Raw genomic sequence first — 23,023 nt, 5'->3', positions numbered from 1 at the left:
GGCAATTGCGACTTAGCAACTTGTAATTCCGACTTAGTAACTGGCAATTCCGACTTAGTATCTGGCAATTGCGACTTATTAACTGGCAATTCCGACTTAGTATCTGGCAATTCCGACTTAGTAACTGGCAATTCGGACTTACTAACTGGCAATTCCAACTTGGTATCTGGCAATTCCGACTTACTAACTGCAATTCCGACTTAGTATCTGGCAATTGCGACTTAGTAACTGGTAATTCCGACTTAGTAACTGGCAATTCCGACTTAGTATCTGGCAATTGCGACTTACTAACTGGCAATTCCGACTTAGTATCTGGCAATTCCGACTTAGTATCTGGCAATTCCGACTGAGTAACTGGCAATTCCGACTTAGTAACTGGCAATTCCGACTTAGTATCTGGCAATTTAGTCTAAAAAGATTTTTGTGTGTAACCCTTCAGCGCTTTCGTATAATGACGTTGTTCTGAACGCAAAACATTTTATCTCAAGAGAGTACAATTAGTAGCAAACACCTTGCACTTCTTCATCCCATAACCGATGCAATTAACTCAACTGTTCCCTCAAGTGCTCCTCAAACAAACCTTTCCATCCCAATAAAAGTCCATTAGACAAAGTGTTGCTGTTTATTGTTTAATTAACTGGAGCTGAAATATCTAAATCCCCAAATCGCGATAATTCTAATTTACTTATACCAAACCACCGAGCTTTTTCGATCAAACCGCAACGATCAGATGGGCAACCACACCGTCAAAAACGACACAAGCGACGAAGACTACTCCTCATCGGACGAAGTAAGTGTTTAAGTTTAATTTGATCCAAGAAATGCAATTAAAATCATAGTTTGACCCATCCAACCACACTTTCATCAACGAAAAATGGATAATTCGCTCAACGGCTCAGATCGCAATCGAATCTTCGATTTTCGCACCGATTGTCCTGTTTGGAATTTTCGGCAACTTTTTATCAATCTACGTGTTAGTCAAAAATCGGCACATTTGCACCCCAACTAATTTACTAATCGGGAACATGGCAGCTGCTGATTTGCTCTCCCTTCTGATACACCCTTGGGTTTTTTTGATCTACGATTTTTTCCAAAACTATCAGTTCGGCAGCTTTGGTTGTAAAACTGAAGCCGCTGTTGAATGTTCGATACTGCTGGCGAGTGTTATAAGTGTGACGGCAATCAGCTATGATCGCTTGACGGCAATTGTGTTGCCACAAGAGTCGAAGTTGACGAAACGTGGGGCTAAAATTGTGATGGTCGCCACGTGGGTCACCGGAATTTTGCTATCGACCCCTTTTTACATCTACCGGAGTTACAAAGAACGACAATGGCTCGATTTCTTGGAAAAGTATTGCACTGAGAACACAATGATAACGAATATTTACTGGCATGTGATTATCACAGTGCTTGTCTGGCTGCCACTCACCATCCAATTGATCTGTTATATCACCATTTTTATCAAGGTAGAAGATTTTTGCTAAATGTGTTATAAGCTTACAAATCAAAATTTTGGGGAATACTATTGGTACTTTTTAATTTTTTGATATAGCATTTGAAATAATTGAATCAAAGAAACTTTTTTCAACTCCCGAGGAGAGATTAAAAAAAACGAAGTGCTTTTACACAGTTATTCAAAAAGGTAAGCGCTAGGAAAATACGTAGTTCTTAATAATAAAACTGTACATAAAAAAGTAGTACAGTCACCCACAATGAAAATGACGCGTCTATAAACAAACGCCTACTTTGACCGCAACCAGCCCCTGTTATAAATCATCAGAAATCCTAATTGCGAGAAGTTCTATATTTCAAATTCTGAAATAATTGAGAATTTTTTCATGGAAATGGTTGGTTAGGACATTAAATGACTACAATTAAAACAATTTTCAAATTCGTCCCGAACAAAATTTGTTAGTTTGTTTGCAATTTTAATTCACTAAAAAAAGATTGAAGTTGATGTTAAGTACTCGTATTTATTTTAGCCTGTTCCACTCATTTTTTAATGTTCAATCACTTTACACGAAAATTTTGACAAAAAACGTCTAAAACTCCCAAAAATAAGTCGAAATTAGTCGTACTTTATTCGCTTAGTCGCTTATTCGCATCAAAATTAAACAAATCAAAAATATGGCGATGTTGTTTTTAATATTTTAGCTCATATTCCAGACGGGAATCTAATTGTCTCGGAAAATTTCTTTCAAGTAAGCCGAAAAATCACCAAGATAGGCCGCAAATGGTATTATATTGTTTTTTTCGTGAATTTAGCGCATTTTTTTCAGTCAAAACAAAAATTTATCGATTAATTTTCGTAACACTGGTTAGAAAATGACGAAATTTGATCCAAATTGTTGTTATTTAAGTTTATTTGGCGCGATTTAGTGCGTTTGAACTTTATTTAGCAAGATCATGCTAAAACTGTATTTATTAATTTGCTCCACTGGATTTTGAGTGAAATTTCTTCAAAGTTTGGTCGAAAAAAAATAAAAATTGATTTTAGTGTCTCTCAACTTAGTTGTTTTCGAGTAAAATTTTAAGTTGACAGCTAAAACAAATCGAAAAATAATCCAAAGTCAAACATTTTTGGATATTTGAGTGTTTGGAACGTTTTTAGCCTAAAACGGAAATATTAACAAAATTTTACGTAAACAAAAACAAAGAGAACAAAAATAGACAAAAAAAATTAATTCTTGTTTTCTTCGAATCATCACACTGAGCTTTTTATCCCAAGATTTTTGGCTAAAAAAATCTAAAAATTTTGCTTTATCTTAGTTTCTTAGTTTCAATCGATTTGGTTTGTTTTTGAACCTGAAACTCTCAAATCTCAAAATCACAAAAATAAAATGAAACTATTTTTCGTTTCACTCGATTCTGTTTGTTGTTGAGCGGAATTTGACCAAAAATAAGCTAAAAAAATTACAAAATTTGGTCGAAGAAGAAGTAATTTCTACTTTTTTCATGTTTTCAAATACGTTTTTGAGTTTCTCATCTAAATAAACCGGGCTCAAAAATCACCTAACTGCATTCAAACCCAAAAATAAAATTTTTCCATTTTCTCAGAACGTTTTTATACAGAAACGTCTTATACAGCCTGTTAGGGAATGGTTATGGTTTAGCAAAAATTTGAAGGTAGATAGAAATTGGCAAAAGAAATTAATTGAGTAAAATGCACAGTATTCTCAAAAAATCGTTCTCACCTTAAGGTCCCAAATTTTGAGAACCGCTGAACTTGAAGGACTAAAATTAGCGTGTACTTTAAAATTATTGACAAAACGATAGAGGTAAATTAACTTCTTGGTCCACTCTGTATTTTTTATATCAATTTGTTTTGTTAGTAAATTTTCAAAAAAAAAAAATGCCGGAACTGGGGTTCGAACCTCCCATACAAATGACATGGTAGTTAGTCACATTAAAAAAAAAAAATAACACGTCCATGCACCATTTTGCCCATGTCCATGTCCATTTTGTTTAAAAAAAATTAACTGCTAATAAACTACTCTAAACTACAGTGGTTTTCAACAAGTGGGATAATATTTTTTTTAAAGAAAGTAGCGCTTTTAGGTGCATGAGGGTTTGATCATGGCAAATTAACATATAAAATATTGCTAACACACTCCTTGCACCCTGTATAAGCTAAGAATCCTCGAAAAATTTTAATATACTCTTAAAACTTTAGACATTTTTTGATTTTGGTAGTTATAAGTAGAAGCAATTTTTATATACAATTTTATGGTGAATCTTGGAGAACAGTTTATTTTATATTTGTTACCCCTTCCCAAGGAATGAAAAAATTTCTTTGATTCAACGTTTTTAAATTTGACTAGAAAATTGCACTCTTTGTACCCAAGCTTTAAGAAAAAATATAAAAGGGTGACTTTCTCCTGCGCCTCTTTCACCTCCCAGAATTGGAAACTTTTATGTTTATTTCTTGACCAAACGCAGTGAGAAACTGACTGGATTGTGTATGAATATTTTTTTACAGTTAAATAAATACGAAAAAGTGGTTCGAAGGAATCTGGATCACCGTCAAGTAGATTACAAGAAAAAAGCCGTCCGAATGATGGTTTCGGTAATTTTAACATTTCTAATATGCAGATTGCCTTTTACTGCGCTCATTTTTTACCGTGACATCAAGCAGAGTAATCTATCGCAAAATACTCAAATCCAAAATATGGTAAACACACTCACTAACTGTTTTTTCTGCTTTGATTTACTGCATTTTCCAGGCAAGTGGAGCATACCATAATCTTTGGTTCGCCTCAAAATTCTTCATTTTTGTCAATTCGGCGCTCAATCCGCTGATTTATAGCGTGACGAATGACAAGTTCCGAAGAGGATTCAGAACGACAAAGTTGTCGAAATGGCTGTTTCCACGCGAGAAAAACAAGCCGAAAGTTGCGTCAACGAAGCCAACCCCTAAACTCACCGATACGTCCATGTTGTTCAAAAAGAAGAACATTTTTTTGATTTTCAAGAAGAAGAAAAACCAGCCTCTGTCGATTGAGAGTACTGTTACTTCGACGGGAAAGGCACATTTAGAAATAAATAAAATATAAATTTCTGGACTTTTTTGTTAGAATTTTCGTTTTTTGTATTCTTGTAACTTGCACAGTTGGTTGTTATATTTATGGCCCCGCGAAAAATATGAATATTAATGAAAACAAGATTTTGGTTCCGAAATAATAAAAAAGTAATAAATCGTTGATTTATTATTAAGAATTATTCCGAAGAAACGAAGTAAATTAAAAGTTGTTCTTTTTGGCATTTTAGTCTAATTTATAACGTCCATGTTATTTAAAGTCTTTTCCAAGTTGCCAGAACAGAAGCTTCGAGCATCGAAAATCAACCAAAACTGGAAAACATCAAACATTTTTAATGAAAATTTGCTATAGTTTTTAAGTTATCGTCGAAATTCCCTATTATTTGTTTATATCATCAGTTTTTTTCGATAAATATTTGTCGAAAAAAATAGTTATGTATTTATTATACACGTGAAAAGAGAGTGACGAAGTCACGAGTGAACTTATTTCACGAGTAGATAAACAATCTTCGTCGTCTTGTGTAATACATTTTTTTCTAAAGCAGAACTTCAAGTTTAAAAAAACACTTTGTACACTTATCTAATTGAATGAATAAAATAAATTGCGGTTAAAGTGCTATTTTATCTAACCTTACCGTTAAAATGCTATTTTATCTACTCTAAAAGTTGATAAAGAAATAGTTTAAGATTTGCTGTGAAAAAAGATCTTACTTTCTTTAAAGAAAATCGAAAATTTTTAAATCCGACAGTTGCTTTTGTTTAACCACAGCAACTAGGGACAAATACTACTTATTTATTTGATTTTAAGTGTCATATGCTATTTGTCAGTTTAAATTTTTTTGTGAGAGAAAGAAAATACTAAAACATTGTGTGGAAAGGAGGGAGATTTTTATTTTTCTACTTGTTAATGTTTTATGTCTGTTTATCATTCTCGTTAGGTTAAATATAAATTATTATAAATGTAAATTTAGATGTTGATCTCGTTCAAAAAAGTAAAAACATTATAATTCATTAGTAATTTTGTTTTAATTAAGAAATGATAATTTAAAGTGTTTTTAATTTAAGTTTTTAATTGTTAATGGTTTACGTTTTTTTCTTATCTTTTTACATTCTTAATATCCTTTGATTACAACAGATTGATAACAAAATTACGTTAGTCAGCTGTGAAATTAACTTAATTTCTTTTAAAAATTTCGTTAAAATGTTACACTGTCCACGAAAACACTTTTATTTTCGAGAATTAATCAATGAAGAAGTCTCATCTAAAAAAGTAATTTATGAATAATTTTCTTATTTATTAAGAGACAACATTTTAATGAGATTTATTCTAAAAAAAGTGTTCGTTTATTTGGTATTTTCGTCGTATTAATAAAGTCCAGCTGATTTAAAGTTTGTTTTAAGTTGCTACAGACAATCAACGTTAAATGTGTTGCTGGGAAAGACTGTTAGCAGAACTGTATAAAATAAAAACTTTAGTAACATGTACTTAGCAACGGATTTGTTTGTGCATTCCAACTTTAAACAAATGCTATTTATTTGTATAATTTTTAATTTGATGTTTTTGTCATTTTGTTCGGTTACAATATTTTGTCGATTCTCAGAGTTTTTGTTTTTTATTTGTGACTTCTTTCCTTCACAGCTATCATAAATTTATGACCCCCTATTTAATTTAAACAAAATGTAGGTATCACCGAAAGAAAAATAAAAATACTGAGATTTATTAATTTTAATATTTTTTTAGTATGAAAGGACGATTTAATAAGATTTATTCTGGAAAAATGTCTTTTTTCATATTTTTGTCTTATTAAAGTCTGGTTCAAATTGCTAGGGGCAGTCAAGGTTAAATGTGTCGCAAAAAACCTTAAAACAATTACCTAGGAATAGATTTTTGGTATAAATTTAAGGCAATGCAACTTGGAACAAATGCTGTTTATTTGTTTGATTTATGTCTGCAAATTCACAATTGTCAGGTACAAATACCACCAAAAGAATTCTTTCTGTGAATTACAACATATTATTCTATTGTAAGTTCACCCACACGTTCTCGTGTCTCTTTATTATTCTTATTTTCATTCTCCTCCAAGTATGTGCACCGGATCCGAACGTCATTGAAAAAATACTAAACTAGAATACTTGAAGTCTACTAATTTAAATCGCTTACATCACCTTATTTACTTGAATGAATTCCTAATTTATATTTATCTAGCACTAAAAAATCGCATAATCTTCCATAGTTCCTTTTCATTGATCTATTACCTGTTATAATAGAGATCAGGGTTATTTTTAAACCTTGAAGTCGTAATAATCCAAACGAGATGTGGAGCAGGTACTGAAGTCGTAAACTATCAAATTAGATCATTTACAAAACTGTATGACACATTTCTTATTACACGAGTGATTCATCGAAAAGTTCGATTTCTCGGTTTTACCACAGGATATAATTATCGGCCCACAAACCAAACATCTCCAGTTTTCTTTTCAATTTGTGTGCGGTTAAGAAAAAAAATCACTTAAACTACATACTTGAATATGATTTTTTTTAATGAAATAATTACCAAAACCGCTAATTACCCACTGAACATTTTATTATAATCTCAACAACTTAATTTACGCTAAGAGACAATGCAATATTTTGTTAATTGGTTTTTAACGAAACGCTTTCGCACATTGTAAAAAACTGAGAGACACAAAAATTGTACAATGTTGACTCTGTAATTTTTGGAATTCCATTGAAATTATTAAGAATATTTTTAGGATTTATGGAATTACTCAAATTATGTATTTCTAAATCACTGGATTTATTTCTAAATTATGAAAATTGTAGACCAAACAAAAAGCATGCACAAAATTCTTCAGAAATTTTTCAGAAACAGGCTAGTAGTAACAAAAAAATTAAACTTGAAAAAAGCAAGACAATAATAATTATTGACAATTACACACAATACACTTTGGTATTTATGTTTCTGTCTTTTTTTGTAAGAGGCATTTGATTTTTGTCCACGTTTGCTAAAAGTTCAACTAATAGTTGAACCGATTTCAGCGTTTGCTATTAAATACTTAATGTTTTTCTCTGTGTAAGTGTTTTTTTTTTTAATTATTCTACCCTCTTTTATAATTAAAATTACCTAGTTAATTAAAAATATTAATATAACTAAAACCAAAAATACGAAAATTAAAATTAATTGAAAACAACGATGCTTAAATGATGTTTTTGTGCAAAAAATCTTATAAAAATGATTGCTAGCTCCGAAATTAAATTTATTACAAAATAAAATTTATCTTCGTTTGTTCTCACATCACGCGAGAAATATTAGAAATATCTAATAATTTTTACAGGTACCTACAAGTTAGTAATTAGTTAATCTTAATTATAACAAATTGTAGAAAAATTCTGAAAAAACTGACAGACATAGAGAAAAATACAAGGTATACGATACGATTATTTGAATTTATAATTAAAGTATGAGATTTTTTTCTTTGTGATTGATAAACTAATACAGACGACTATTCAGCTTGATTAATTATGATAATCAGCATTTTCAGATAAGTTAAAAAACCAATAAAACTTATTTTAATTATAAATTCAAATGATCACATGATTATTTAATAGCAAACTCAATTGTGTGCGATTTAAAATTCAAAAAATTTTAAAATTTAAAATTTTTGATACAGTAAAATATACTCTTAGTAGCCTCACCCTGTATAATACGCTTCTCAATGCCTAAAAATTTTTTCAAATTTTTTTACGCTAAAATTTCTTAAAATTAATTAGCTGCAAAAAAATTTTTTGTTTGTTTTTTGTTTGTTTTCTATTGATGATCCATGTAAAAGAATACTTTAATTAAATTTTAAAATTTAATATCAGTTACAATTTTTAATTTTGAAACAGTTAAATAAAAAAGTCAATTAAGTATAATATACGTAATTTTGGTTCTAGCAACAATTTATTAAGGATTTAACGCTTAAAATTTAGGCATTGTTGCTTTAGAATTACAATATCTAAAGATATTGTAAAGATATTGTATAATTCTAAAGCAACAATGCCAAAATTTTGAGCGGTAAATACTTAATCATAAAAAAATCATAAACCATAAAATTTTGATTATTAAAATTTTAATTAACTTTTTTGCTGTTTGAAATATTGCCATGTCGCTTTTATTATCCGACAAACATCTACTTAAAGTCCACAAACTAAAAATATCTTTATTATACACAGAGTGTTGTATACAGAGTAGTAAACCAGAGTTATATGTTTTAATGGAACATCCTGTATATTTATGCATAATTTGATTCTACGCAAAAAAATAATTTAACTTTATATAAACTATTATGAGTCCTTTCCTTTTCGTTTCGGAATTATTCAACTTTTCGTTCGTAAAAAAGCCAATTTTTGAAAAATCACAGCAAAATCACTCTGTATATCTGCTTGCTTTGACTAAAAGTCGACTATTTAGTGAAACTACAAGACCAATAATAGATTATGTAAAGTTACATTCTTTTTTAACGTAGAATCTAATTATGCAAAAATGTACAGACTGTCCCATTTAAAACAATATTATTTTGGTTCACTATTCTGTATACAACACCCTGTGTATAATAAAAATATTTTTTGCTTTATCAAGCAGATCTATCGAATAATAACAACGTCATAGTGATATTTCAAATATCAAAAAAGTTATAGACCGATTACTTATCCCTGGGTCACCCTGTACATAGAGAAACAAATAAAATATTTAATAATAAATTTGTGAAAAATATGTTGATCAGACTAGACTAATCCTGTACAAGTGTATAAGAGATACCAAAAAACTTCGTATAATGTGTTACAATTTTCACTCTGCCAGGTTTAGAACTTTTGAAAAATGAAAAAAAACGGATCGATTTTTTCGAAACTCCGAATCAATCGGAAGCTCAATGCGGGTGATTACCTCCAGCACTGCACAATACCCTAATTAGGAGTCGTGCCATGACACGGTAGAAAGTACCGCTAATTCTCCTGGGAATCGCGTCTTCCTAATCATTTTTGTGTCCTTAGCTCGTCACTTAAGAAAATTAATTATAAAAGATCCATGTTCTGGAGGGGATTTAAGTCTACTTTCTCTTCACTGTTGATGGAGAGGTTTTGTTTAAGCAATCTGTTAGTGTGAATGAAGTACAGTGTAGATATGCGTGAGTGTGTGTGCTGTCTCTTCGCAAAATCCTCAACAGTGACTATGTCGTCCACTTAATTTATTTTAATCGCGAGTGCGGGATGTTAAACGCCTGATTTATACACGGTTTTTTATCGTTCTTCGAACATGGTTTCTTTAACATCTCTTTTATTTCACGTACTCACTTTCTGTGTCATTGTCCTCGTTGCCATTTCGACAGTACGACCTGGTAAGACATGAGCGATTTTTATTTCGAAGGGAAAGACGGCGAAAAGCCGCGCCTTCGACCACCAGGAAACCCAATTTCTGAATTACTTCTCTTGAAGGTTACTTTTTCTGTTACTCTGCTTATCATGCCCTATATCTACATCCTGCAGATACAACTTATTCTCACACAAAAGAGACATTTACTACAAAAAAACATCACATTATCATCCTTGGACGATAAAGTACTTTTGTCCCGGTAATGGTGCTTTTAATGGGCAATAAACCCATTTATGTAATAATAAGTCTTTGAGTGAAACCTCGTTGCAATAATGCAATTGTGTTTCACAATTTTTGTGATAATTCATTTCAAGTTCATTATTACATCATTTGTTGATATCTGGGAGCTACCGTTGCGTGGGTAATCGAACTAGACTCAATTTATTATTCTGGTCCACATTTTATTTATTGATAAACTTATTAAAAACCTGATCTGGTGTCAAATCAAACCGTTTTAAATAACAGGATACAAGTCCACAGCTGACAGACTGATTTTGATAAGATTGATACATTTTTCTTAGAAATAACTTATTATCAATTTAACAACGCCCGCGTCCCGTGATAACAGCCCATTGTCTCACGTTTATCACCTCATCTGTGACTTATTGTCACTTTATCAGTTGTGAAATCAATGACTTGATTTGTCAACCAGTTAAACAAAAGATCTTGTTTCTTTCAACCACAATTCAAAAAAAATTAGTAACAGGCTAATTAGAAATAAATAAAAAAAATCAGTTACGTTATTTTTTTAAGATTCAAAAGATTACAAAATTATAAGGGCAACGCTTTTTTCAAAAGACATTCAACTGGGTATTCAAGAAAGACTATTTGAGTTGGTAACTTGTAGAACTAACTTTTTTTTCCGGTTGTTTGCAACAATGCAACCGGATGTGATGTGAGTTGACAGACGTAATAGTCAAATTTCATTAAAAAATGCAGTGTTGCCAGTCATTTTATATTACTGAGATTCAAGAATATTATTATTGTTTTTCGAAATGAAATTTTAGTTGAAATACCTTGTATTAGTTCAATTAGTTTTAGAATATAAGATCAGTTGTAAAAATCAAAATATTAAAACAAAATCATTTACTACTACAAAAATTATTTTTAAAGTAAATTATGACACTGAAAATAAGTCGGTTGTGAATTTTGATTTCGATATACGTCATTTTGACATTTTTTATGACTTTTGCCGGTGACTTTAAAATTAAGTTGGCAACATTGAATCATGTAGAAACCAAAAATATTCTGTTTTATGTTGCCAATTTACAGTCATAACCGCAGGCCAATGTTGCCAACTTAAATCCAATTTTAATCAGGTCACTGATTAAAATTTTATTAAATCCACTACAAATAAAGGTTATTTCATTTTCTAGTAAAAGGTGTTGTGACTTAAAATAACAGTTTGGCAACTTTGAAAGACATAGAGACAGAACATATGGAAACTACAGAAACCCGATTTTAAAATCATATTACTACAAAAAAAAATTTGAAGTAAATTATGATCATTGAAAATAAGTCGGTTGCAAATTTTGATTCCAATATATGCCATTTTAAAATGTCTTATTTGTCTTCAATGTTGCCAACTGGTGACTTTAAAGTTGAGCTGCCAACATTAAATAAAGTAGAAACCGAAGTTATTAAACTTATAAAAGTGTGACTAATTTTTTGTTTTTACGATATCCAATATTGCCAACTTAATTTTAAAGTCGCCGTCAAAAGTTAGGTAAGAAACCTATATGTTGCCAACTCACTTTTATTGTCACAGGCCACCTTGCTTAAAAATTTGATTGAACGCAAAATATTTTTGGAAAATAGCTTCAAAAGAATTTTTTACTTTAAAATTAAGTTGGTGACCAGGTGACATTGGATAATCTAGAGCAGAGAGACACGAATTGTAAGTAAGTTTAAATTGTAGATCCGATTAACAAATAATTATTTTCCAAATCTGAAAGATGTAGAGAGAGAACATATCATTCTTTTCTTTTTATTATTTATATTCGATCTCAACATTATTCAATGATGCCAACCTAATTTCAGTCTCAAAGACCATAAAATATTCTTTTGGTAACGTATGACCAGTGAGAATAATCAGTTGTGAAAATATGTAACGTCCTTAAGACATTTTGCTTAATTTTTGGGACAGAAATAATGTGAATAATGTAACATGTTTCTTGTCTAAATTGTTCATCGTTGCCAACTTACTCTTATACTCATAGGCCACTTTGATTGAAGGCAAGATGTATTTTACAAAATAGATTTTTTAGGCCAAAAAATTTCTAAGTAAATTATGAACGTTGCTAATAAGTCAGAAGAATCCGTTCCATAAATCCCGATTTCCTGACCTACTGGCAGTAAAATCGTTAGCACGCAATTACCACATATCTGTACTTTATTAATGAGTACTTGACGCGATTTAAAAATTGTGACACTATCAGCGCACAATCGGTGATAAATAAAAGTCAATCGATACGGATTTGCAATTGCACTTTTCGAGCTAATTAGGTCTTGGAGTGATAAAGCGATAGATATCCTGCCGTTGTAATCGCAGGAAGAAGTAGGTCATAATTATTTTCACAAATTAAGCGAATTAAAGAGATGCACATTTATCCGAAGGTTGCAGAAACTATACAGTATTAAATGTTATGCAATGTAAATACGTAGTCGTGAGTAGAAAATTCTTCAGACTATTGACAATCATTCTTATTTATGTGCGTGTATTTGATTTACCAAATATTTCTAGGTTAATTGCGTTTATTTACATTTAAATGTGTGACATTTTTTAAGTTTAACTGCAAGACGGAATCGAGATTTAATTAAGCGATTGAAGATAAGTACTGTTGTTTCCACTGACTCAGTTATTAACAGTGACATTTTCTGTCCCATTTAAGCGAATTCTTTGTGTAAATGTCAATTATTTTAAGCTATGTTAATTGTAGCGATAGGTAAATTATTTGATCAATTTTACCATAAGGAGACGCAGTTTTCAAATGGCGAACATGCCGCGAATTTTTCTCCTAATTCAATTTGGAAAATTATTCTAAAAGAAAAAACCTGATACAACTTTGCTAAATCCGATTTAAGCAACGAAAAAAATTAGTTAGCAATTAATTCGTGTTTTTGAAAATTATAATTAATTTCTCGTGTTAATTAAAACACTTCAACATTGTATGCGCTTTTGCTCAACGAATCCATTGTATACATAAAATTTGCAATAATGTTATTATTAGAAAAAAGTTTCTTTTTTCTTACATTTATGTAAATTTGACATAATTTCCAAATCAGATGCATGTTGTGGAGATGTTTTAAACTTATGAATGTGAAATTAAAGCGGATGTTGGCAGGAGATACACATCTTACACGAGCATTGTGTCTGATAACGAAATCTTGATAATCATTTTTATCTCAACTACTTCTCTACAGGGTGTTCAAAAATTGGCGCACCTGCTCAAAGGTACTTAAATACTAAAAAAAATAATTGTAATCTTTGTATTAACAAATTTTAAATAAACGATACGTGATAACTACGGATATCTAAAGGTTAGGATATGAACCGACGTACAAGTAAAACGTTCTTGTCCTCGATAGTTCCGTTAATGTCGCCAGAGAGCGCAGTTGTTCCATTACTGTCTAAGTTTTTAGAGCAATAATTAAAAAAAATGGTTGTATTTCATAACGCTTAACAACTAGCAAACAAAAAATGCAAGCATTAAAATTTTAAAAATAATATATAAACATAATGCAAAAATTTCATCCATCGTAAACTACATTTAAAAAAATTCAAAACTTTTACCCAATGTTTTTCAAAACGCTGCGAATACGCTTGCAGATGCAAGAAAAATGTTACAAAAAAAATTATAATATAGAACTAAATTTCCTACAAAAAAGTGTGCCAGACCATATCCCCATCTACAACCATTTGTTTAAAAAAGCTCAAACGACAGATTTACTTCATTTTAAGCGATAATTCTTTGCGCACCGTCGCATATTTATCAAAACGCTAGGAATACGGTTGAAGATACAAAAAAGTGTGAAGAACAAAGTAGTATAGAACTAAAATGAACAAATCTGTCGCTTTTGCGTCTTTGGGGCCTAAATCATTGACAGTAGAGATATGGTCTTGCGGACTTTTTTTAAGAAAATTTAATTCTCTACAATTTTTTTCAGTTTTCTTGTATCTTTAATTGTATTCGCAGCGTCTTAAAAAATGCGGGTCGAAGCGCAAATTTTAAATTGTAAATATTTTTTTTATGTTTCTTATGAAAATTTTTGTCGCCAGTTTTTCTAGGTTTGTTAAGAGTGTAAAGCTCAACATTTCTGTATTTATTCCAAGTAATTAGTGAATTGCTTTAATTTAAATTAATTTAGAATGATTTGGCGCAGAGACGGTATACGTCCGAAGCACCGGCATTTTTACTTTGCCCTACTATTTTTTTGGGTTCAGAAAATCCTACGATTTTGTATCTATCGTATCCTAAGTTATTGTGACAACGTTATTTAACAACAGAATTTATGCAACAATAAAAATGAATTGTTTTGAAACGGTTTCTTAGAAAATAACACCTATCTACAAATTTTCATTTTTTGAAAAAGTTCAATTTCTTTAAATTCAAAAATCTGCTGGACTGTTTAATGTGAAATACAAAATCATTAAAAAGTCATGGAAACTGGAGAAGTTAACAAAATAAGTTTGTAGCTCTAGATCTTTTAAAATATGAGTACGAATTTTTTCAAGATTTTTTCAGCAACGTACTACTAAGTTAGTGCGCCAATTTTTGAACAGCCTGTATAGGAAAATTTATTTAAGAGTAATATCAACTTTTTAATCATTTTTTTCTACGATTTTATTAACATTAGTCAAAGAAAGACTAAAATTTATGTATCAGTGTGTAAGAGAATTTTGAGTATTTTATGAAACAACGAACGGAAGGCGATAAATTTATCACTTTGACTTCATTGTTTCGCTTGATAAGATCCTATCTATTCCCAAAAATAAAACTTCAATTAACTGTGCCATGAGTGAGAGTAAAATATTTGGCATTGCTTTCGTAGTAATTGCACAATAAAACTCTTCACCAAGTCCTGGGGCAAATCAATTTGTTCTACAAACGTTTATAAATAGCTAAAAAATTAATATTAATTAATGATAGTCGACGTATGACAATAACTAAGATTTTGCCTCAGTTTCAGTAATTACAATCGCAGGTGTGTCTGCAAAAATTCCACACTAGGTCGTGTCTAGGCTAAAGCAGCTGACCTAAATGAAAGTAAAAATGAGAGAAAAATCGCTCTGTGATTACAAAAGAAAAGGGATTTTTAATTTCGTCACTCTGACGTAACACAGGCACGTAAAATGATAAAGACTAGGATTTGCAACCGGAATTGAGCCAAGGCTGCTCCAGTTTTAGGTCACTGGACCGGAATCTCTCCCAACTGTCTGTCTCGATCTAAGTCTCGTCATTAATAATTGTGTGAAAAGGGATATTTTACAAAATTAACCTACTTTTGCCGCACATATCGGCTATTATTTTACTCACTTTCTCTCTGGTAACTTATTAGGAACAAGGCGCAAGGTTGTGCGATGAGTAAAAGCATTTGAACAAAGGAAAAATTTACAATTTGCAAATTGGTTTCAGAAGTCCGGACGGAGAAGCAACGCTATGACGGATGGTTCAACAATTTGGCTCATCCAGACTGGGGCTCTGTGGGTAAGAAAAATGCGAAATGTTACGTAAAATGGCATAATTTATGCGAAATTAATTTGCAAAAAGTCGCTTGAGTCATCCTGGACTTTGCCGTAAAACCGGCGATTTTTATTAATTAAAAGGCAATTTGTTGGTGGTTTATTGTGACAGATTTTATTCTTCATTTGCATACATTTCTCGCAGATGGCGGGAAAAAAGGCTGTTGCTAGGCTGAGAAAAAATCAAAAAATGCGAAAAAACTGGTTGGAAATAAGACGTGAAAATTCCGGTCTCCTGTCGTAACTAATTAATTAATTGGAGATTGGAACTGAGATACAAAATTACAAGTTTCGGAATTTTGGAAATCCTTGCCCTTGTCCAACAATCGATTTATTACAGTATTTCACGCGGAAATATGTGATCGATTGATTACGATCAATGAGCAAGGATTTCATTAGTTTCGTAAAAAATACTAATGACCAAGTATTAGATAATTAATTAGTTGTGAATAAATTAAACGTTGTATATAAATTGGGAAATTGCCACGTAGTTTCAATTACATGCTTTATAAATTAACATACTTACTCAATAATCAGGGAAATTTAATTTTGGAGTTACTCTTCCGTAGCCAAATGTCAGGTAGTGATTCGATTTCCTTTTTTCTATTTTTTTTAACAATCAATTAACTTCAGGTGAAAATAGTATATTTACGAGTTTCGCTTGCAATTGGTTGAAATAACAAAATTTTATCTAATTTGGCCTTTGTGTAAATTTTTTTGACATTTCTTGAAATTTATAAAAAAATATTGTAGGCATGCGTACAGTTTTGTTTTAGTAATTTTCTTCACAATTATTAGTCGCAAAAGATAGATAATATTAATTAGTGTTTAGACTACGGAGGACTATAACTTAGGAGACGAAACGGCAATACAATTATAAAATATAAAAGTTATTTTTCACACACTCAGGTGTAGTTTAGTGATTTTTACGCTCATAGGCTCAAAAACAGTAAATTTAAATTGCTCGAAATTCACTCAACCAGCGCAACTTGCAGCTAGTTTTCGACTTGCTCCGAAGAAGTCCTTTAAAATATGAAGAAAAATGTACATTAATAAAATGTACCAGGCCATTCAAAAATACTTGAAATGTCACATTTTTGAGCAAAAAACAACCTTGTGTGTGAACTCGCAAAATCTTGATCTTCTTTAATTTGCTAATTATTTTTACCAAATACTTGTAGCAAATTTCTGAATATTCGATACGCTAATCAATGAAATATTTGATTGCTCAAGGCACTCACTGAGAAATGTAACCTTGACAAAACCAAATGTAATTTTCAGAATTCATTACTGTTACTCACACATGTCTGAAAAATTGAAAAATTTTCAAAATTAGAACATCACGTGCGCTAACCTTGAACGGAGATTTATCTGGTTTCGAAAGTAGAAAAATGGAACAAATACTTGTAGTAATAGACGGAGGACCGGCAATAAATAAAAATTGCACAAGTTTATTGAAGTGCACAGTAGAAAATCAGTGTTAAATACTAACACTATACTTCAGATATACAGGAGTGGTACATTATCAACTCCATTATAAGTTATAAATGTGATGCTGATGATTTTTGAAGGAAATTTTTTTTCGAAATTTCTTTTAGTGTTCGAGTTACGCATTTTTTTAAATAATGTTAGTTGTTAGAATATTAGTTTCTTACTGAAAAAATGCTAAAAAACAATCCAAAAAAATTCTAAATGAAAGTATGTAGAACTTCGATTGTTCGTATTTATCTGTGATTCGTTCTAGTTGTTTTAGAGCATTATGGGCCTTACGTGCTTCACGATCCTATTTAATGTTTTTTTAATTTCAATTTTTCTCTTGCATCTATGGCGATCAACGCCACCATTATTGTTTTCGAGTTTGTGGTAACATTTGGACACAAAAGGAAATAAAATACGTGCAGTTTCTTAGTGTCTACTCCATAGTGTAAATTTCTAAAATTTCGCTAGTCTAATAAATAAATCACTCTTTGAACGGGAAAATTGTTCAAAGAGCGACATACACTAGTAAACTACACCCAAATTACACTAGAAAGTGGACACAAAAAATGAAAAAGCTGTAAAAAATATAATTGAACAATCTCAAAACACTAGAACTTACCTAAAATAATTGTCAAGGGACAATACATAAAAACTTGGAATCCACTTCCACAAAAAAAGACAAACAATAATGAAACGTTCATCTTTAGATACACCAAATAAACTTACTTAAAATTTTAAATTAAATCTCAATAATTATGTATTTACGTCATTTGTTTTAGTTTTTTTTTGGATTTTCAACTTTCTTTCAATAGCTGTTATTTTATATGTCATTATGTCAATTTCGTAGAAACCGTTATTCATTAATATTTAATTTAGAGATAAAATATGTTATTTTAATTATCCGTAATGACTCACAAAGGGGCCAGATAATCAGGGATCTACTGTATAATACGTAGAACTACGAAAAAACAGTACAAGCTAAGAGAGAAATTGGAGAATGTAAAGATGCCTCTGAAACCTGAATTTTGAAAAAAATCCAAACGAAACTGTAAAATAATACTTAATAATAATAATAATAATCATAATAATAATAATCTTTATTCATGTTAATACACGACATATAAAAAAATCTAAAAATGGAATCTAAAAAAATTTGGAGGATGTAAAAAAAATGTAAAAGTGATTATAAAATAAGTTTGAGTAGAGTTTAGAAAATAATTATTGTAAAGAATATCACCTGTAAAAGTATTTATAAAAAAATGCAGATTTACGAGCTACAGATGGCTGTAGCAAAGAATCAGAACTTAAGAAAAATCGAAAGAAAACATTACTAAAAAATAATCTTTGAAATTGTTGAAAAGATGCAAAGTGGAACCTAAAAGAGAATTTGGAGAACGCGGAAGAAGTATTTGAATAAAAAACAATTCCAAATTAATAAATTATAAAATACTAAAAATGTTCTAAAGAAAAGTTCTAAAGATATTTAAAAATGGACATAAAAAAGGAGTGGAAAACGCATTAAAAAAATTTCGAAAAGAGTACAGAGAATAACTAATATGATGAGTTTGTCAAATTAATGCAAAAACGCATCAAACATAAAAACGACAGCCCGTCTAACTCTACAAAGCACGAAAATATAAAAAACATAGATCAAATCAAACCCCACAGTTAAATAAAAATAAAAGTGCTCAGGAACTGCCGTAGTCATTTTAACGAAGCGGAACATTAAATTTGAATTCTATAGTTGGCTCATTGATGAAGAACCATTAAATGAAACATTCACGGTCGGCATCTTAAAATGTTTTAAAAAATTTGTATAAAATTAAGGCCAAAAATGTCTTTATCCAAAAAATGTTACGATGCAAAATTATTTTTTTTAAATAAAACACCTTTGTACTTATTTTGTGCATTTTTTGGATATACATAGTTGTTATTCGTGTTTATTTACTAGTAGATTTTGGCAAGTTTGTGTAAAATTAGTTTTCATAGGCAACAATAACACACTATTTTACAATTAAAAAAAAGTACAACTTAAATTACAACAGGCAATGGTAATTTTTTTACATGCAGTTGTTTGAGTAATAGTTTAAGTAATAAAAAATTATCGATATTAAAAAAACTTCTAAGCAACTTCCTTGTTTTACTTTTCGAGAATCTCCCTATAATATTTTATTGGTATAAATAATTTATTTTTAGTACAAGAAAAGGTATTTACTATTTTTTGGACTATCACTCAAATAATGCAATTCTTTGAGAACGTTTCGATTTTAAATCAATTTTCTTCAGATCGTCATTTGTTTTTTATAAACGGGTTGAAGAAGATTAAATTCAAATCTTATATAATTATCTATTAAAAAGTTAAAATTTATGTTTGGGGGCATGGACCCCTGCCCCCCCTCTGAATCCGCCTATGTGAAGAACCATTTTTGAACAATGTGAATTATCAATTGATCATACAATCACATAAAAAATTATCGAAACTTAAAAAAAAACACAATATTTCTGGTTAAAATATCTTTCATTTGAGGTATCACAAAGGAGGTGACGCTATTTAAAATTAAAAGGATTTTCAAAAGTAAACTAAAAGGTGTCCCCCTGAAAATAAAAACTGATCAGTCCCGAAATTTTCTAATTTTTTGTTTATTTTTTGAAACATTTGTAGTTTGTTTATAAGAAATCATCCTGTATATAATCGACTCGTCATAGATTTGTCAAATTTTTCCTTTATTTTATAGATATTCAAAGCGACTCGTTTTAAAAAAATCATCCTGTATATTTAATTTAAGTGGCAAAATTACAAGTTTACTAAACATTTGCGGATATACGCGCAAAATCACTTTTTTATTGTTTTTTTCTGGTTAGGGTCACACTTGATTCGGAGGGCCCCCTCGGCCTACTCCGACGGGGTGTACATGCTGGCGGGGCAAAACCGGCCCAGCCCCCGCAAGCTGAGCCGCCTTTTCATGCGGGGCCTCGACGGCCTGGGCTCCATGAACAACCGCACGGCCCTTTTGGCCTTCTTCGGCCAAATGGTCACCTCTGAGGTGATGATGGCCTCCGAGAGCGGCTGTCCGATCGAAATGCACCACATCGAGATCGAGAAATGCGACGATGTGTACGATAAAGAGTGTCGTGGGGACAAGTACATCCCGTTCCACAGGGCCGGGTACGACAGGAAGACGGGGCAGAGCCCCAACAGCCCCCGGGAGCAGGTTTGATCGGAAATTTGCGAATTCGGGAGTGTGATTGCGTTTTGTAGTTGAATCAAGTGACGAGTTGGATCGATGGGAGTTTTATTTATAGTACCAGCGAGCCCTGGGTTAATGCAATGCGGTCGTTTCGTAATGGCACTTTTTTGACGGATGCCACGGGCAAAATGCCGGTGCGGAATTCGATGAGAGTGCCGCTTTTTAATAACCCTGTGCCACATGTCATGAAAATGTTAAGTACTGAGAGGCTGTTTTGTAAGTTGGAGTGGTGTGTGGGCTAAAAGGGGATTAAGTCAAGTGTTTAAGACGATTTATTGAATGAATAAAACAATTCTATTATAATCTGAAATGTTTAACTATATGATATGGACAATGCAGAATCGACTGTCTTATATTTCAAGGATGTCGGTTGCAAAGGAAAGGACGCTTTTGAAAATTAATTTTTTTTTTAATTAGAACTGAATACCTACAGAGAGAAGACTTGTTTTTTTTCTCGTAAAATACGAAAAAATTAAAAGTGAATATTCGGAGAATTCAAAATATCACATATACTAAAACAGATGTGAATTTTGAATTTGCTAAAAAAATTTTGTCAAAATTATAAGCTTCACAACAGGACACTCGCTATAAAATTTAAATTAAAAGACAAAACTTATTAAAAAGAAAGATTTCAATCTGCAGAGTTAAAAATGTGAAAACTGAAAACTTGAAACAGTCAGCAATAATTTCATGTATCCTAAAAAAATTAATTAAGTTCCAAAGTCAAATCGCTATTGTTAACTTTATAAATATTTGTTGAAATGGTTGTAGAAAGTTAGAATTCGGAAGATTGTAGGTTAAATGCCAAAATTCTAAGCCGAAAAATTATAACTATTATTATGTAGCGTTATTTTTTTTAATTTTGAATACTAATTCTAAGGCCGGTTATATCAATAATGAGTTAACGTTAGAGAAAAATAACTCTGAGTTAACCCAAACTCTATGTTAACTTATAGTTAAATATCGATAGCTCTTTCAATTTTAATTAAATTTTAATTTCGCTTTATGTTAAACCGACCATACATCTGAGTTAGAAAAAGTCTAAGGTAACTTAAGAGTAAGGTTATTACGAAGTTGGAAATATGTTTTTTTGACCTAAACCTGAAGTTTATTTTTTTTAAGTTTTTTTAATTAGAACTGAATACCTACAGAGAGAAGACAATCTTGTTTTTTTTTCTCGTAAAATAGGAAAAAATCAAAAGGAAATATTCAGAGAATTCAAAATATCACATATACTAAAACAGATGTGAATTTTGAATTTGCTAAAGGATTTTTATGTAAAAATTATAAGCTTCACAACAGGACACCCGCTCGAAAATTTAAATTAAAAGACATAACTTATTAGAAGGAAAGATTTCAATCTGCAGAGTTAAAAATGTGAAAACTGAAAACTTGAAACAGTCATCAATAATTTCATGTTTCCTAAAAAAATTAATTAAGTTCCAAAGTCAAATCGCTATTGTTAACTTTATAAATATTTGTTGAAATGGTTGTAGAAAATTAGAATTCGGAAGATTGTAGGTTAAATGCCGAAATTCTAAGCCGAAAAATTATAACTATTATTATTTACCGTTCTTTTTTTTTAATTTTGAATTCTAATTCTAAGGCCGGTTATTTCAATAATGAGTTAATTTTAGAGTAAAATAACTCTGAGTTAACCTAAACTCTATGTTAACTTATAGTTAAATATCGATAGCTCTTTTAATTTACTACTGACCATTTTACAGAACGATTTTTAATCCCAATTAAATTTTAATTCGCGACTAACTTAACTGGCAATACAAAATAAATGGCAACTTAGCTCGAATTAGTTTAATTCTGAATTAAATTTTAATTTCGCTTTATGTAAACCAACCCTAAATCTGAGTTAGAAAAAGTCTAAGGTAACTTAAGAGTAAGGTTATTACGAAGTTGGAAATATGTTTTTTTTTGACCTTAACCTGAAGTTTATTTTTTTTAAGATTTTTTTTTAATTAGAACTGAATACCTACAGAGAGAAGACAATCTTGTTTTTTTTCTCGTGAAATAAGAAAAAATCAAAAGTAAATATTCGGAGAATTCAAAATATTACATATACTAAAACAGATGTGAATTTTGAATTTTTGCTAAAGGATTTTTATGTAAAAATTTTAAGCTTCACAACAGGACACCCGCTCGAAAATTTAAATTAAAAGACATAACTTATTAGAAGGAAAGATTTCAATCTGCAGAGTTAAACATGTGAAAACTGAAAACTTGAAACAGTCAGCAATAATTTCATGTTTCCTAATAAAAATAATTAAGTTCCAAAATCAAATCGCCATTGTTAACTTTATAAATATTTGTTGAAATGGTTGTAGAAAGTTAGAATTCGGAAGATTGTAGCTTAAATGCCGAAATTCTGAGCCGAAAAATTGTAACTATTATTATTTAGCGTTATTTTTTTTTAATTTTGAATTTTAATTCTAAGGCCGGTTATTTTAATAATGAGTTAACTTTAGAGTAAAATAATTCTGAGTTAACCTAAACTCTATGTTAACTTAGAGTTAAATATCGATAGCTCTTTCAATTTACTACCGACCGGTTTACAGAACGATTTGTAATCCCAATTGAATTTTAATTC

The 23,023-nt window shown here is 30.6% G+C and overlaps 2 protein-coding genes across 2 annotated transcripts in view; both read left to right on the top strand.

The window, feature by feature from the left end:
• The first annotated feature begins 442 nt into the window (after positions 1-442).
• On the top strand, positions 443-5,406 carry LOC659511 (uncharacterized protein). Its single transcript, XM_008193166.3, has 4 exons — positions 443-790; positions 840-1,466; positions 3,980-4,171; positions 4,224-5,406. Exons 1-4 carry the CDS (start codon positions 731-733, stop codon positions 4,551-4,553), a joined length of 1,209 nt encoding a protein of 402 aa, XP_008191388.2. The 5' UTR covers positions 443-730; the 3' UTR covers positions 4,554-5,406.
• Positions 5,407-9,651: 4,245 nt separating this feature from the next.
• Positions 9,652-23,023, top strand: part of Duox (Dual oxidase) — a 32,006-nt gene continuing 18,634 nt past the window's right edge. The window contains exons 1-4 of the mRNA XM_008193216.3: positions 9,652-9,916; positions 15,588-15,659; positions 20,036-20,385; positions 20,433-20,637. Of these exons, the coding sequence (XP_008191438.2) occupies positions 9,835-9,916; positions 15,588-15,659; positions 20,036-20,385; positions 20,433-20,637 (709 nt within the window). The 5' untranslated portion in view covers positions 9,652-9,834. The remainder of the gene's footprint in view (positions 9,917-15,587; positions 15,660-20,035; positions 20,386-20,432; positions 20,638-23,023) is intronic.

This window comes from Tribolium castaneum, chromosome 1 (genome assembly GCF_031307605.1).
Source record: "Tribolium castaneum strain GA2 chromosome 1, icTriCast1.1, whole genome shotgun sequence".
Taxonomy (NCBI): Eukaryota; Metazoa; Arthropoda; class Insecta; order Coleoptera; family Tenebrionidae; genus Tribolium; species Tribolium castaneum.
This window is presented reverse-complemented; position numbering and strand designations above follow the sequence as displayed.

Excerpts from the sequence above, each read along its gene's own strand:
- LOC659511 (XM_008193166.3), top strand. The coding sequence starts at position 731 with ATGGGCAACCACACCGTCAAAAACGACACAAGCGACGAAGACTACTCC. Across the intron at positions 791-839 it reads ACTACTCCTCATCGGACGAA|TTTGACCCATCCAACCACAC; the intron begins GTAAGTGTTTAA and ends TTAAAATCATAG. Across the intron at positions 1,467-3,979 it reads ATATCACCATTTTTATCAAG|TTAAATAAATACGAAAAAGT; the intron begins GTAGAAGATTTT and ends ATTTTTTTACAG.